The sequence below is a fragment of the Neophocaena asiaeorientalis genome, unplaced genomic scaffold, assembly GCF_003031525.2.
Source record: "Neophocaena asiaeorientalis asiaeorientalis breed wild unplaced genomic scaffold, Neophocaena_asiaeorientalis_V1.1 scaffold123, whole genome shotgun sequence".
NCBI lineage: Eukaryota > Metazoa > Chordata > Mammalia > Artiodactyla > Phocoenidae > Neophocaena > Neophocaena asiaeorientalis.
The window spans coordinates 1,407,666-1,422,213 of NW_020173666.1; the positions used below are offsets into that span (position 1 = coordinate 1,407,666).

Consider the following 14,548-nt stretch of genomic DNA (forward strand, 5'->3'; position numbering starts at 1 on the left):
ATTTGATATTTATACCAAATTACCGTGAGTGATGTAATCTGGCTAACCATTTTTGCCACCACAGAGGTTTACATTGACGTTTTATTCTGGAACAAAGTGGTTCACGAAAAGACACTACATTTATTTGTTTGCCTTCTAAGAATCTGAAGTGACTTAATAGTCTTACAACACAGTTTTATGCTTACCAAACATTTTGACTTAATCTTGGAGGACCGCACAATTCTGCTTTGCTCATAATTAAGTAATTTACCCCTTAGAAAAGTTAAATTCAATTGTTCCTGCTAATGGAGGTTTGGGTACTGGTTTTGTTCATCCAAAGCTGTAGATAAAACAGCTAGAACTTTCCCCCACAAATAACAGTGAATAAAGTCCGAGGAAAGAAACTCGGTCTTGGAGAAGAGCTGAGACTGATGGTAAGACTTTTGATTAGCATCATTTTTGTAGTAACTAGTTATTCTACAGCACTGAATAGTTTCAGGGTATGTTTGCATTCAGTATCTCACCTGTGAAGTTAGTAGAATGATTTTGTTATTAACCTGCAGAGAAGTTACGGGGCAAATTCAAGGGCTCGTGGTGGGTAAAGGTGTGCCTAGATGGTGTGCACTGGACTGTTGACACAAGGCTGTTGGCTGCAAATCTCTATCTGGTTTTACTACACCACAAAACACCTTTTAAAAATGCCTCCTGATCCTTTCATACACAAATTCATTGAGTTTCTACTCTGTCCTCTGGGACATAGATGTGAACCTTCAGAACATTCTGGTGTAGGAGTCAGGTCTGCAAAGAAGCCAGGACGGAAATGCATGGTGAATGCTCCAGCAAAGTGGATGCCAAGCGCTGTAGTAGCAAAGAAGAAAGTGGGCTGGCTCTGCTGGGCAGGCGATGCTTATACTGATGGTGAGTTTGGTATTAGAGCTGGGTCCCTAAAGGGTCAGGAAGGGTGACCCTTGTGGATCTCTTTGACTTTGACCAGTGAGGATCAGTGAGATTGCTAAGAAAGCCCACAGATATTATGTCTTGAGAAATAGCTTTTTCTGTGAAGAGCTCTAAAGAGATGACTACTTTCCTCCCCCACTGCTCTGCTTTTTATTTCTGCAGACCAACTTTGTATGAGCTACTCCCATTTCCCAGGAGTTTCCCTTCCTTGAATCCCACATTTTCTTTCATGTCAGTTTATTCATTTCTTCATTCACCCAACAGACATACCGAATGCGGAGACTAAATAATGAGAAGGAGCCAGTCTTTGGAGATGTGAAGCAAAAGCTTTCTGGATTGCAAAGGCCATGAGGCAGGAAAAGCTTGACATATTCTAGGAAAAGAAATGAAGACTTTGAGACTGGAAATTAGGGTGTATTAGTAGTTGAGGTTCAGACAGTAGGGAAGCTCTGGATCTTGGTAGGAAGCTGAGAATTTTTTCTAAGTGCAGCAGGAAGCCATTGGAGGGTTTTTAGCAGAAGAGCAAAAAGATCTAATTTAACAAAAAGATCATATAATTTTAATATGATCTAGAAAGTTTAAAGAAAAGTGCATCCCACTGACCTTTGCCACTTGATGTACAGACAATGCGGATAATGGCTTTAGATTAAAGAGAGGAGGGGGGACAGTTGTGATTTAAAGAAGAGGGGATGACACCGGGATTTAGTGCACACCCACGTGTTGGTCGTTCTTCTCCCCCTATCTCAGTCCAGTGTGACAGGTTGCCAGCTGAGGACAGAGGGGACGGCAGGGATTCCCCCGCTCCCTCCAGGTTCTCTCAGACCCTGTGTTCATACTAAGGGGCTTGCAGGATCCTGTGCATCTCCACGTCAGTGCTGCGAGGAGCAGCCAGTAGTACTGCTGTCTCCTTGGCAGCAATTCAGCCGTCACAGTGAGCGATGTCACGTTCATGGTGCAAATGAAGGGGAGCTGATTGACTTGTAAGACTTTCTTACTTAAGCCATGCCGATCACTTCTTTATACCGCCTTATCCCTTAATCCCCTGCCTTCCCATGAACTAATAACGGGTGGGGAGAAATGTTCCCCGACCATTCGGGAGGATCACTGAGAATCTCCCTTTGGGCATTTGAAGTTGACTAAGAGGCAGTTTACTCTGCTGCCTGGCACTCGTGGGAAATCAGGAGCCACTGAAGAGAAGTGGAGGGAAGGCGGGCTCTGCTGAAGGGCTTTTTGGGTTCCTAGAAACGATTGAGAATGAGAACTCTTTGATTTTACTAGTTAAATTCTGATATGCACATCAGGTCTTCATCAGTCTGACATTCCGGGGCTTCCTTTCATTTAAATGAGCATGCAGGGCTTCCCTGGCGGCGCAGTGGTTCAGAGTCCGCCCGCCGATGCGGGGGACATGGGTTCGTGCCCCGGTCCGGGAAGATCCCACACGCCGCGGAGCGGCTGGGCCCGTGAGCCATGGCCGCTGAGCCTGCGCGTCCGGAGCCTGTGCTCCGCAACGGGAGAGGCCACAACAGTGAGAGGCCCGCGTACCGCAAAAAAAAAAAAGAGCATGCAGAAGCTACCTAATAGGGAAAACAGTGAGGGACTAAATTACCTTACCTGTTATTCTGTTTTCTTGAATTGCTCTTCCCCTAATTACCTTTAATCTGATTCCAAGTTCTTTTTCAAAACACACTTTACACATTTTTGAGAGGGTTGCTTGCTATCCCCTCCACCTCCCTCCCTCCTCTGTGTGTTTCCTCAGTGCCCTGTTTATACGGCTCTCAAAGACGGGTGGCACTTACCACATTCTCACTAGCACTGTCCTCTCTTTATAAGTTCCTTAAGAGTTCGAATCATAGGCTTATTAATTGCTGTCTTCTCTTGTGCCTGGCTTATTTCTTTATAGACTGTATGAATTTAATATGTTTTGAAATTCTAACTTGGTGGAAACGTTTGTTGGAAAATTCTATTATACACTCTCATGCCACCTTGGGATGGCAGGGAAGTCGAATATTATGGCCATGGGACAGTCATTGTTCCCTCCATTTATTATTCTTGACTCTTGAGGTAGCTGAGTCTCTGTCCCTTTATATTAAACACCTTAGAGCACACAACTTTTAAAATACAATTTTCAATTTTATTTTTTGAAATTATTCTGTATCTTTTTCTTGTTACAGCAGATCGTGGGCCTTTTAGGCCCAAGCTTCATTTATGTGTGTTTGTCTGGGAGGGGCATTAGGATCTTTCCACCTATGTAGTAGAATAGAAAGTGCATAAGCTTTGTGACAGGTTGCCACACGGAGAACTTTTAGGTTGATGGCCAAGCTTGAGTCAGGTACCTGTTACCAGGTACCTCTCCTAACAACCATAAAGCATTTTTTCCCCTCTAACTTTCATGATATAAAATATTTTTACAGAAGTAGTTACCCTTATCATCCACTCATTCAGCTCTGACAGCGCCAGCCTGCTAAGCCTGGCAAACACTTCCCTCAGGACCTTTGCAATTATAGCTCCCTTTGCCTGGATTGCTCTTTTGCCACCCTCCCTCTCATGGCTGGCTCCCTTACTTCCTTCAGATCTTTCTTCAAAGATCACTGTTTTGAGATGCCTTCATGAGAACTTATCTAAAATATTACTAAGTCCATGCGGCAATATTACCCACCCAACCCTCCCTTTCCCACGTATCCTGTGTGGCCGATTGCTAAAATAATGAAACTTGCTCTCTGTGTCCAAAACTCCATGCAAAGGGACATTGTGGTTCCCTTCATCAAGAGATGAACTATATTTTTCCATTCTCTTGAATCTGTGCTGGCCTTATGACTTGCTTCAAATGATGGAATGTGATGGAAGTGATGTGCAGATTCTAGAGCTGTGCTGTCTAATACGGGAACCCTTGCCATATGTGACCATTTCTACTTAATCAGTTACAATTAGATAAAATTTAAAATTCAGTTCCTTAGTTGTACCAGTCATATCTCAGGTACCTACCAAATAGCCACACACAACTGGTGTTGCTGTAGAACATTTCCATCGTTAGGAAGTTTTTTTTGGACAGAGCTGTTGTAGAGCTAATGCCTTAAAAGATCTTGCAGTTTTCACTCTGCCCTCTGAGAACACCATTCATCATGTTGAAGAAGCCCAGTCCAGCCTATCGGAGAATTTGAGACCATATAGAGGGAAACCGAGGTGCTCTAGCTAATAGCCAGCAGTAATTTCCAGACACGTGAGTGAGAGAATTTGAGACCATATAGAGGGAGAATTTGAGACCATATAGAGGGAAACCGAGGTGCTCTAGCTAATAGCCAGCAGTAATTTCCAGACACGTGAGTGAGACCATCTTGGACTTCTATTCCCATTCAAGTCACAGATGATTACAGCCTTAGGAGTAATCCCCCATGGCAGTGGCAGAAGAGCTGGTCAAATTGCCAGGCCACAGAATCATGAAAAATAAATTGTCATTGTTTTAAGCCAATATGTTTTAGATGGATTTGACACAATAGTAATAACAGTTACCACCTTCAATCTAATGACTGCATTCATTTTGAAACTATGCCCTATGCAGTTACCTCATGAATTAGGATATGGAAAAATGAGGGAAGATGAAGTATCACCCCTTTCAGTGAGATCAGTTCCTTGTTTAGGGAGAGAAAAGGATATTTGCTATTAATAAAATAATGACCCACAGCAAACTGAAATACTTAGTACTTACTAGCTGAATTAGATGATAGGAGAAAATTAACTTTGCATCAAAAATTATTTACCAGTAATTTTCAAACTAGTTCAAAGAATCCAGAGCTAACTGGAATCCAATAATTATTCCATTTTAGGATAATCAGATTTGGGGGACTTTGGTATATTTTGCTTGGTCATAATTTAAAATCATAAATAGTATTTAATTCTGAAAGCATGTCTTCTTTTATTCACTGTTCCTCAAGCGTTTATTGAGTACTTTCTGTATATGTCTAGACAGGCACTGAGAATTTTGAATGATTAAGAGGTGAGCCTCCCCTGGAAGAACTGACAGTATAATGGAGGGGACAGAGGCATGGTCTCAAAATATATTAGGATGAGCTGTGTTAAAGAAATAGGATGTGCTCTGGGAACACTGAGGTGGGAACATACTAAATATACAAGATGAGCTTTTACCTTGCAGATGAGGGGGGATAGAGGTTAGTAAATAAACAGAGTGCCTAGAGGACATTTTTGGGAAAAAGAGCAGAATTATTTTATTTTAATAACTTTATTGAGATATATTATTCACATAACATGAAATTCACTATATTAAAGTGATCAGTCCAGTGGCTTTTAGTATATTCAGAGTTGTACCATCATCATCACTATCTATGATAGTTTTAGAACATTTTCATCACCCCCCAGAGAAGCCTGACCCATGAGCACGTACCCATTCTTCCCTCAACCTCCCATCCCTGAGCGGTCACCAATCTACTTTCTGTCTCTAGACACTCACCTATTTGGACATTTCATAGTAATGGGTTTTTGTGTGTGGCTTCTTTCACTTAGCATAATGTTTTCAAGATTCAACCATGTTGTAACATGTATCACTATTTCATTCATTTTTGTTGCTAAGATCCCATTGTGTGGATATACAACATTTTGTTTATCCATTCACCAGTTGATGGTGACTTTTTTTTTTTTGGCCGCACCGTGTGGCGTGAGGGATCTTAGTTGCCTGATCAGGGATGGAACCCATGCCCCCAGCAACGGAAGCGTGGAGTCTTAACCACTGGACCACCAGGGAAGTCCCCATTGACCAGCTGATGGATGTGTTTGGGTTGTGTCCACATTTTGGCTGTTATGAATAATATTGCTGTGAACATTCATGTACAAGTTTTTATGTGAACATGTGCTTTTAGTTCTCTTAGGTATATACCTAAGAGTGGTATTGCTGGGTAATATGATAACTATGTTTAACATTTTTAGGCATTTCCAAATTGTTTTTCAAAGTGGATGCACCATTTTAAGCATTCCAACAACGGTGTATGAAGGTTCCAACTTCTTCACATCCTTGCCAATACTTGTTATTGCCTGAGAACAGAATTGTTTTGAATGAAAATATAAAGTCACTAAAATAGAAAAAATTCCAATTAGATCATGTTATACTCATTTAAGACCGCCCAAATATAAGTGATGTGATATTAGAACCTAAATCTGAATGACACTTTGTAGCTCTGTGTACAAAACAACTCTGTTGGAGTCTAATTATCTTATCATTAATGTTCACCAGGTGGTTAGGAAATGCTGATTTTCTTTTATATCTAATTGAGAGGTAAAGGACAGTGAAATGATTATATGTGTAGTGCTGTTGAAAGTTAAACCCATTTCTGACATGCAATTAAATATAATTGAAATAGAACAAGTTGAATAACAAAATTAAATTTGCAAAGTAGAGTATGAACAGATATTAAATGTATGCTGTCCTCTGGGATATTTGGGTGGTGAGTTGGCATTAGAGCTCGAGCCCCATATTTTTACTTCCTCTGCGTAGTTCCCACCTGCCCACACTTGCCTCCTCTACTTCCCTACCTCAGCGTCTCCAAGGAGTTTAGGAGACATTCCCCCGCCAACACGCTGTGCAGAGAGGATTGTTTTATGAAGCACTGGGGTTCAGTGTGGTCAGGAAGGAAAATAGGTTCTCCAGACCTGTGGGGCTTTCTCTCAGACTCAGACTTTTTTTGTGGCCATGCCACGTGGCATGCAGGATCTTAGTTCCCTGACCAGCGTTCGAACCCGTGACCCCTGCAGTGGACACTGGGGAACTGCAGTTCCAATCAGTGGACCGCTGGGGGAGTCCCCAGACTTGTTTTTTAATGACTATCAGAGACCTGACAATGATACTATAAACAAACAAAAATATACGTCTGACAGCCCCCATCACCACCGTTTTGTCCAGCTCTTCAGTGACTTTCCAGCACCCAGTATTTGTTAAGTCTCAGGCGCGCAGGACACAGTCACTGTCATGCCATTTCTCTCTACTCCTTGCCTGCTCTTCTCATCCCTCCCCACCTGTGATGATCTCTTTCAACTTCATTACCAGTGTTTTTCTGTTGTTCAGTTTCAGTTTTTTAATGTAAGATTATTCTGGTATTTCTAGAAATTAAAAATTTTTGCTTTTTATTTACTGTGGAAGATGAGATATAGCCTCCAAATACCCCGTCATCCCAACATATATCAAATGCTGTTAAAAAAGTACTTATGTTCAGAAGGACTTTGTTGATTCTAAAATACTATCAGAGTGTAATATTTTAGAAAATGAAAAGTTGAGTTTTCATAATGCATTGCCGAGGAACTGTATTAAAAGCAAAATATTAGAGCCAGTAGGTGTTTATGTACATAATTTAAGAGGTAACAATATTAAGAGCAATTTTGATTTAGCTACAGTATTAAAATAGCACATGAGAAAGTCTTCATTTACTCTTACCTTGCAGTAGTCACTAGACGAGTTTTGTTGTTTTTAAACTCTAGTCAATTAAGTCTTAATCACCAAACATTTTATAGGAGCAGAGGTGAAAGTTTGACCCTACTTAAAACCACAGAAGTACAAAAGACAAACTATTCTGAGACTTATAGATTTGCATGAAAAAGTCACAAGGGCAAAACTGTAATTGCCTCAGCATGAGAGATGGAATATATTTTATGATAATTGGAGACTGTCTTTTATGTGTTCTCTTTGGTTTAGTTTTGATTTCATGTACTTTAATTTGTTTCTATCTCTTAATTTTTCTCTTAATATATTCCAAAGAATGTAAAACACTTCTGAGGATCTTATTACTACTTGTGAAATCGCCTCTAGCTCTACCACTGGATGTAATTTTTTTGGTCAGTCTTATAAGAAAAAAGTATCTTAGATTTAGCAGTCTGACGGTAGTGATAACCCTACAAGTACATTTTGTGTAAGATCAAATATACTGTAGCAATTTCCCTTAGGTGAATATTGTAAATTTTGGAGGTGCTGATGGTTTTTTTTCCATATAAGTTCTACAGGAATCATCTTTTTGCTTTTATTCATGTTTCATCATTCATATGTGTAAAATTTACATTTTTACTGCTAACCTCGCTAACATGCTGGTGATGAGACATTCCCTTGACAAATGTGATCAGAAGTGGTCTAACTGAAGATGTTCCATGACTTGAACACATTAGGTTACAAATTCAACTTTTGCTTCTCTTTGCAAAGGCACTGAGACGTGAGTTAAAGGAGAAAGAGTATTCTGTCCTGAATGCTATAGACCAAGCTCGAGTTTTCCTGGCTGATCAACCAATTGAGGCCCCTGAAGAACCAAGAAGAAACCTACAGTCAAAAACAGGTGAGACTGATTTCTTTATACATCATAAAAACACATGTGAGGAGAGCAAAACACCAGAATCAACAAGAGAAGTTTCTTACAGCATATCAGGACCTGATATTTTAAAATGTCTTACAGAATTTCAGGATCTAGTATTAAAATTTTTCTTCTAAGTATTACTTTAGTCAAATATGTCATTTTGAACAAATATTTAGATTCTTAAATTAAAAAATAAAATGGCTGTATACTTCAGTATCATTACTTTAGAGGGGAATTAACTGCAGAAAAATACTTTGTTAATAAGCATAGTGTAACTAAAAATAATTTCTTTAAGAAATAAAAATTTATATTTCTTATATTTAAGCTACATGATAAATAATTGTAAGTAGAAGAATGATATTTAAAATACAAGAGTAAGCATAAATTATTTAAATATCTAGAAGGTAAGATTATTTAACTTCTCTTTTTCAAGATTACTTTTTTAAATAAGACACCAAAGCCCCTTTCTTTTACAAGCAGACAACAGAATTTCTTTAATTTAAACATAACAACCTATAATATTTATGTACTTTGGCTTAAAGCTGAAACAGTATCTACCTTACTAGCAGATAGCAATAAATCACATAGTAGATTTAAGAGATGAATTTGGGGGCCAACATATATCTTTATTTTGATTTTTTACTTATGGCATAAAAGCATTCTGATGCATTTTAAAAAATAAACATGCCATTCAAAATATTTTCTCATCATTCACTTTCCATAGTAAAACCAGACCTGAAAGACTGCCTCATGCTATGTCCAGCAGTGTAATTCATGAGCATTTATTACTTGTAAGGGAAGTACAGTTGGAAAATGCTTTGACTGTAGCTGGAACTGGATCAGACATTTGGAAAGTAGCCATTTTCCTCCTCAGCCTTTCTCAGGGAAGCTCTACTTCAATCGGAATAAATTTCCCATCAGGATCATGATTTTCTTGACCCTTTGTGTGTGTGTGTGTGTGTGTGTGTGTGTGTGTGTGTGTGTGTGTGTGTGTGTGTGTGTGTGTGTGTGTGTGTACAGAGACACAGCATACTTATCATCTCTTCCAGCGTTGGTTTTTATTTTCTGCTGGCAGTATCACTTTTTCTAGTCAGCCTACCGGGGACCTAAGTCATTGTTGAGTCTCCGCCTCTCTCAGTCTGCAAATCACTCATGATTGTTACTTCTATCTTTGGAGACTTATGCCTCCTGAATTATACATGTATTATATACACACACAGACATACGTATGCACACGGCTACATAGTAGGTTGTTGAATGACTTGTACGCTGAGCACACTCGGGTGTGGGTAGGAGGGACAGGATTAGCTGGGACAGGATCACTGGAAGCAGCAGCCCAGAGAGAGGGGCAGAACGGCTGTGTGTCAGGGGAAGTCAGCAGAGCTGGGGGCAGGGGAGGTGGGGGCAGGGGCTGTGCCTGGACAGGGGGTAGGAGTGAGGGGCTTGTACGCGCTGTCTGGTGCAGATTACAAGGCCCTGGAAAGTTGGACAGAGCATTTCGACTTCAATACAGCAAGAAGAAGGCGCTATTTCACTGGGTTTTTTTCTTTTAAGCTTGGAAGAAAAATAAGAAGTTCACTTGTCTCGCCTTATCCAATTTAAAGTCTACCTTAAATCTGCTTGTCTCATGTCCTTGCTTTTCAGAGAATAGAGGAAACGTTTTTATAGTAAGCTATTTCATAGCAGTAAAAAAGTGTTATATCACTAGAGTTTCACTTTGCTATAAATTTTCTTCCTTAGTTAGTCAGTTTAAGGGGTAAAAACATACGGCTTTTGAGTCCTTATTTTGCTGTGACATCAGGACACTTTTAAGACCTATTTTCACATACTATATTTGTGAGGCAAGAAAAAAAGTCACGTCAGTTTAACTTTATGATTTTTCTTGTTTTGGAGTGTTTTTTCTTTGTTTGTTTTTTTACAATTAGCCATTTTCACGCTTTCTCCTTTCCTGATATTTTGTGTAATGTTGGCTGACTTTAGCTGTTGTTAAAAGTAAATAAAAGAAAATTATCCGTAATAGCTTTTATACTTTGTTGTTTACCATGACTTATGAACAACTGCTATCAGTCATAGTGTTTGAACATTAGTTATCTTGTGTGATGCTACTCAAAGTACTCAATGTTGGAGGGACTAGAGCAGGGAGAAATTGTATAATGATTTTTTGGTTCTATTTAATAAGCATTTATTGAGTATGCTATGTGTAATGTGCCAAAGGACACACCAAGGTGAATCCATCTCTTTGTTTTTAAGTAACTGTTCCAGAAAATACTTCTTGCCATGATTTTTCTCTCGCAAAGCCTTTTCTCCTGGCTCCTTTTTTTTTCTGTCATCAATTATCTTATAGTGTCATATGTGTATATATGCATTTTATGATAGCTTATGGAGTTTTATTTTATTACTACGTAGCACAGGATGAGTTGCTCTCGGGCATCTTTTAATTGATAAATGCTGTTGAAAACAAGCAAACGAATTATTTCAATCAAGTGATCCGTTGCGGACAAAGAATTTTATCAGGTATGCTCTGCTAGATATTTTCTTTTTTCCCCCCAGTTTTATTGAGATATAATTGACATAACATTGTACAAGTTTAAGGTGTACAACATAATAATTTGATATTTGTATATATTGTGAAATGATCACCACAGTAAGTCTAGTTAACATCTGTCACCTCACATAATTACAATTTTTTTCCCTTGTGATGAGAACTTTTAAGATCTACTCTCCTAGCAACTTTCAAGTATGTATATTTTAAACACTTAAAAATCATTACTAATATTAACTGCCCTATTTCAGCCCTTTACCATCTTTTGCTAGGACTTTTCAGTACTTTTTTTTTTTTTTGGCCACTCCGTGTGACTTGTGGGGTCTTAGTTCCCTGACTAATGATTGAACTCACGCCCTTGGCAGTGAAAGTGTGGAGTCCTAACCACTGGACTGTCAGGGAATTCCCTCAGTACTTTTGTGTGTGTGTGTGTGTGTGTGTGTGTGTGTGTGTGTGTGTGTGTATATCTTTTTTAATTTAATTTAATTTTTTTATACAGCAGGTTATTAGTTATCCATTTTATACATAGTAATGTATACATGTCATTCCCAATCTCCCAATTCATCCCCCCGACTTTCCCCCCTTGATGTCCATACGTTTGTTCTCTACATCTGTGTCTCTATTTCTGCCCTGCAAACCGGTTCATCTGTACCATCTTTTTAGGTTCCACATATATGCGTTAATATACGATATTTGTTTTTCTCTTTCTGACTTACTTCACTCTGTATGACAGTCTCTAGATCCATCCACGTCTCTACAAATGACCCACTTCATTCCTTGTTATGGCTGAGTAATATTCCATTGCATATATGTGCCACATCTTCTTTATCCATTCATCTGTCGATGGGTATTTAGGTTGCTTCGCAGTACTTTCTTAATTGGTATCCCTGCATCAACATAAATAGATGCTACAGTGATACATCTAAAACACGAAACTGGCATCTAAAAACCACTGGTAGTCACTGAAATGGGATCTGAGCTCCTTTACCTGTCGTACAAGGCTGCACAGTGATTTGGCCTCAGTTTTCCAGTGTGGCAGCATCTCATGCTTCTCTCTGCTCCAAACTAATGTCTGTCTGACACCCACCAGCTTCTCGTGATGTTCTGCAGGTAATGGTCTTCTTAACTTTATTCTGTTGTCTATTTCTGGTTTTTTTCTGCCCATAGGTCTCTCCTACCTGATCTCCAACTCCTTCCTCCTTTGCCTGCCCAGCCCCTGCTCATTCTGTCCCACTCACTGCAGGCTTTGTTTCTTCCTGGACTGATTCCTCTCCCAGTTCTCCTCCTTGCCTCCCTGGTACCCTGTCATCTCTCTGACTATATTATTAATATCTGTATCTGAAGCTCAGCCCTGCCCTTGCTTACTGACCTTTCTCAGTTACTGAGAATCTGAAAGAATGTGAACAATTATCTGAGCAGCCAAGATAGAGATTATGTAGAAAATATAGTGAAGATCTTATTAGCTCTTAGAAAAACCACCCTCTCCGAGGTATTAACTCTTACTTTAGATACTGTTGTAAGTAGTTTAACTTGTTTTCCAGTGAATTATGGGTATGTAGCAAGATGGAAATGACAGGACAGGGGAAAAGGATGACAGTGAGAAATGACTTCAAGAAGTCTGACAGCAATGAGGAGAAAGAAAATTATAAAAAGGATACTTGGAGATTCTAAAATAAAACAGAATAGTCTTTGGGGCCTTTTACAATAAAAGAAAAGCTGAAGCTATGAATTGTAGTTTGTTTATTTTTGAAGACAGAATATAATTCAGTTAAGAGAAGGCGTAGGAGTTTATACTATATTTTAGTGAATTCCCTTCCAAAATGGCAACCGTAAAAAAAAAATCAGGTTAAATGAATGAAATGTAGCTGTCTGGACCACTGAGCTACCCAGAATTACTCACTCTGCTTATAAATAGTTATTAAGTCAGTATAATTTTTAATCGGACTAAAATTACCTGAATCATTACAGAAATTTTACAAAGTTCACAACTTTGTCAGTAGTTCCCTTATCTTGAGTGATATGGAACTACTTAATTGGATTTCAATTGTGTCATGTCAATGTATAATATTTCCTCTTGGGCTTCCCTGGTGGCGCAACTGTTGAGAGTCAGCCTGCCGATGCAGGGGACACGGATTCATGCCCCGGTCTGGGAAGATCCCACATGCCGCGGAGCGGCTGGGCCTGTGAGCCATGGCCGCTGAGCCTGCGCGTCCGGAGCCTGTGCTCCGCAACAGAAGAGGCCACAACTGTGAGAGGCCCGTGTACCGCCAAAAAAAAAAAATTTTCCTCTTAGTGAAGTTGAATTGTTTCTCATTTGATTTTAACCACGTGGTTTATATCTGTTAAAAAGTAGAATAGTGGAACAACAAATGTCTCATCATTATTCACGTTGTTCTTTGTATTTGTACTTCTCAAACCACTTTTGTATTCTCCTAACTATCTCAATGAGTTGAGCAGATCATACAGTGTGCCTTTTTTAAAAAAATTTAAATAAAAATACAAAGGCTAAGAAAATATTGTGGTGCCGACCAAGGTTATCAGCTAATGTAGGGTAGATCAAGGGACAGAGCACCAAGCTTCTATGGTGGTGACTCTCCTTAACCCCTGGTTTTTTGGCTGGCTTTCAACTCATCCCTTCATTTTTATCTCCTCTCTCTTTCTCTCTGCTCACTGGCCACTGACCTCCTAGCTCCTTCTTGACTTTCAGTGTCTAGAGCCTCTTAACCCTGCACAAATGTTTCTTGGCTTCTTCCTTGTTCACCCAACCTCCCTGCTGTTCTCAGTCCCAGATTTGAATTCCTTTGAAAACCACACAGCTGCATAGTGAAAGTAGATGTGCAAGACAGCCCGCATACCTCTTGAGGTAGTCAGGGAATACATGTGCCTTCTCACATGTTCGTTACCTGCAGCTTAGGTTAAAAGTCAAAATTGCACGGGGGAGTTAAAGCCTTATGTCTACGTCCCCCTCTCTCCTACACACACAGATGCAGGCAGATGTGCATGCACACACACATTTTATGAGTTGAGGCTATGGTATCGATTACTAAATTAACACTTTAATAAGACATTTCACCTCTAACAGTGTTTAGAAAATTATACAAATGATTGTATATGTGGGTATAGAAAAGCTATTTTCCTCTGCTCAGGTTTTAATTTTAAGACAAAAAAAGATTGCATTTTTTTTGTTCATAAATTTCCCCTTGAGTCTTCTTTAAAATTTATTCCAGTCAAGGCGTTACTATTACTACAACTATTATTTTACTGCAGGCTGTCTGAACATTATTTCTTTTTTAGCCTGGTGAAGTTACTTAATTTATTTTGTTTCATTTAAATGACAGAGGAAAAATAAAGCAGCTGTTGCTTTAGTGTGTTCATAGTTGTGTGTAGTGTCTATAGTTGTGTATGTGTATTGTTTATTCATACACAGCTTTTTATGGTTGTATACGATTGTACCTGTGATTAATGGCTAATAATAAACATTTCAGATAAAAAAGTATGTATGGATTAGTGTTCTTCCTCTTTGGTCTTTGACAGCTGTGTGTGTATTTAGTAGTAGTTAATATTTTAACTCAGAATATACTGTTTTCTTTTAATTATTAAATGCTTCATAATATTTTAGAAAGCCAGGTAGTATTTTTCACCTATGTGAAATCTCATATATTTTATGATACAACAGAGAAGTAATAAATGACATTTTTCAGTCTACTATGTCAGTCCATTTTGTGCCAGTATT

At 39.0% G+C, this 14,548-nt stretch overlaps 1 protein-coding gene across 9 annotated transcripts in view; it reads left to right on the top strand.

The window, feature by feature from the left end:
- The window catches only part of UTRN (utrophin), a 550,217-nt gene that overhangs the window by 426,652 nt on the left and 109,017 nt on the right, over positions 1 to 14,548 (top strand). For all 9 annotated transcript variants that reach the window (XM_024747877.1, XM_024747875.1, XM_024747874.1 and 6 more), the window contains one exon: positions 8,126 to 8,255. In XM_024747877.1, the coding sequence (XP_024603645.1) occupies positions 8,126 to 8,255 (130 nt within the window). The remainder of the gene's footprint in view (positions 1 to 8,125; positions 8,256 to 14,548) is intronic.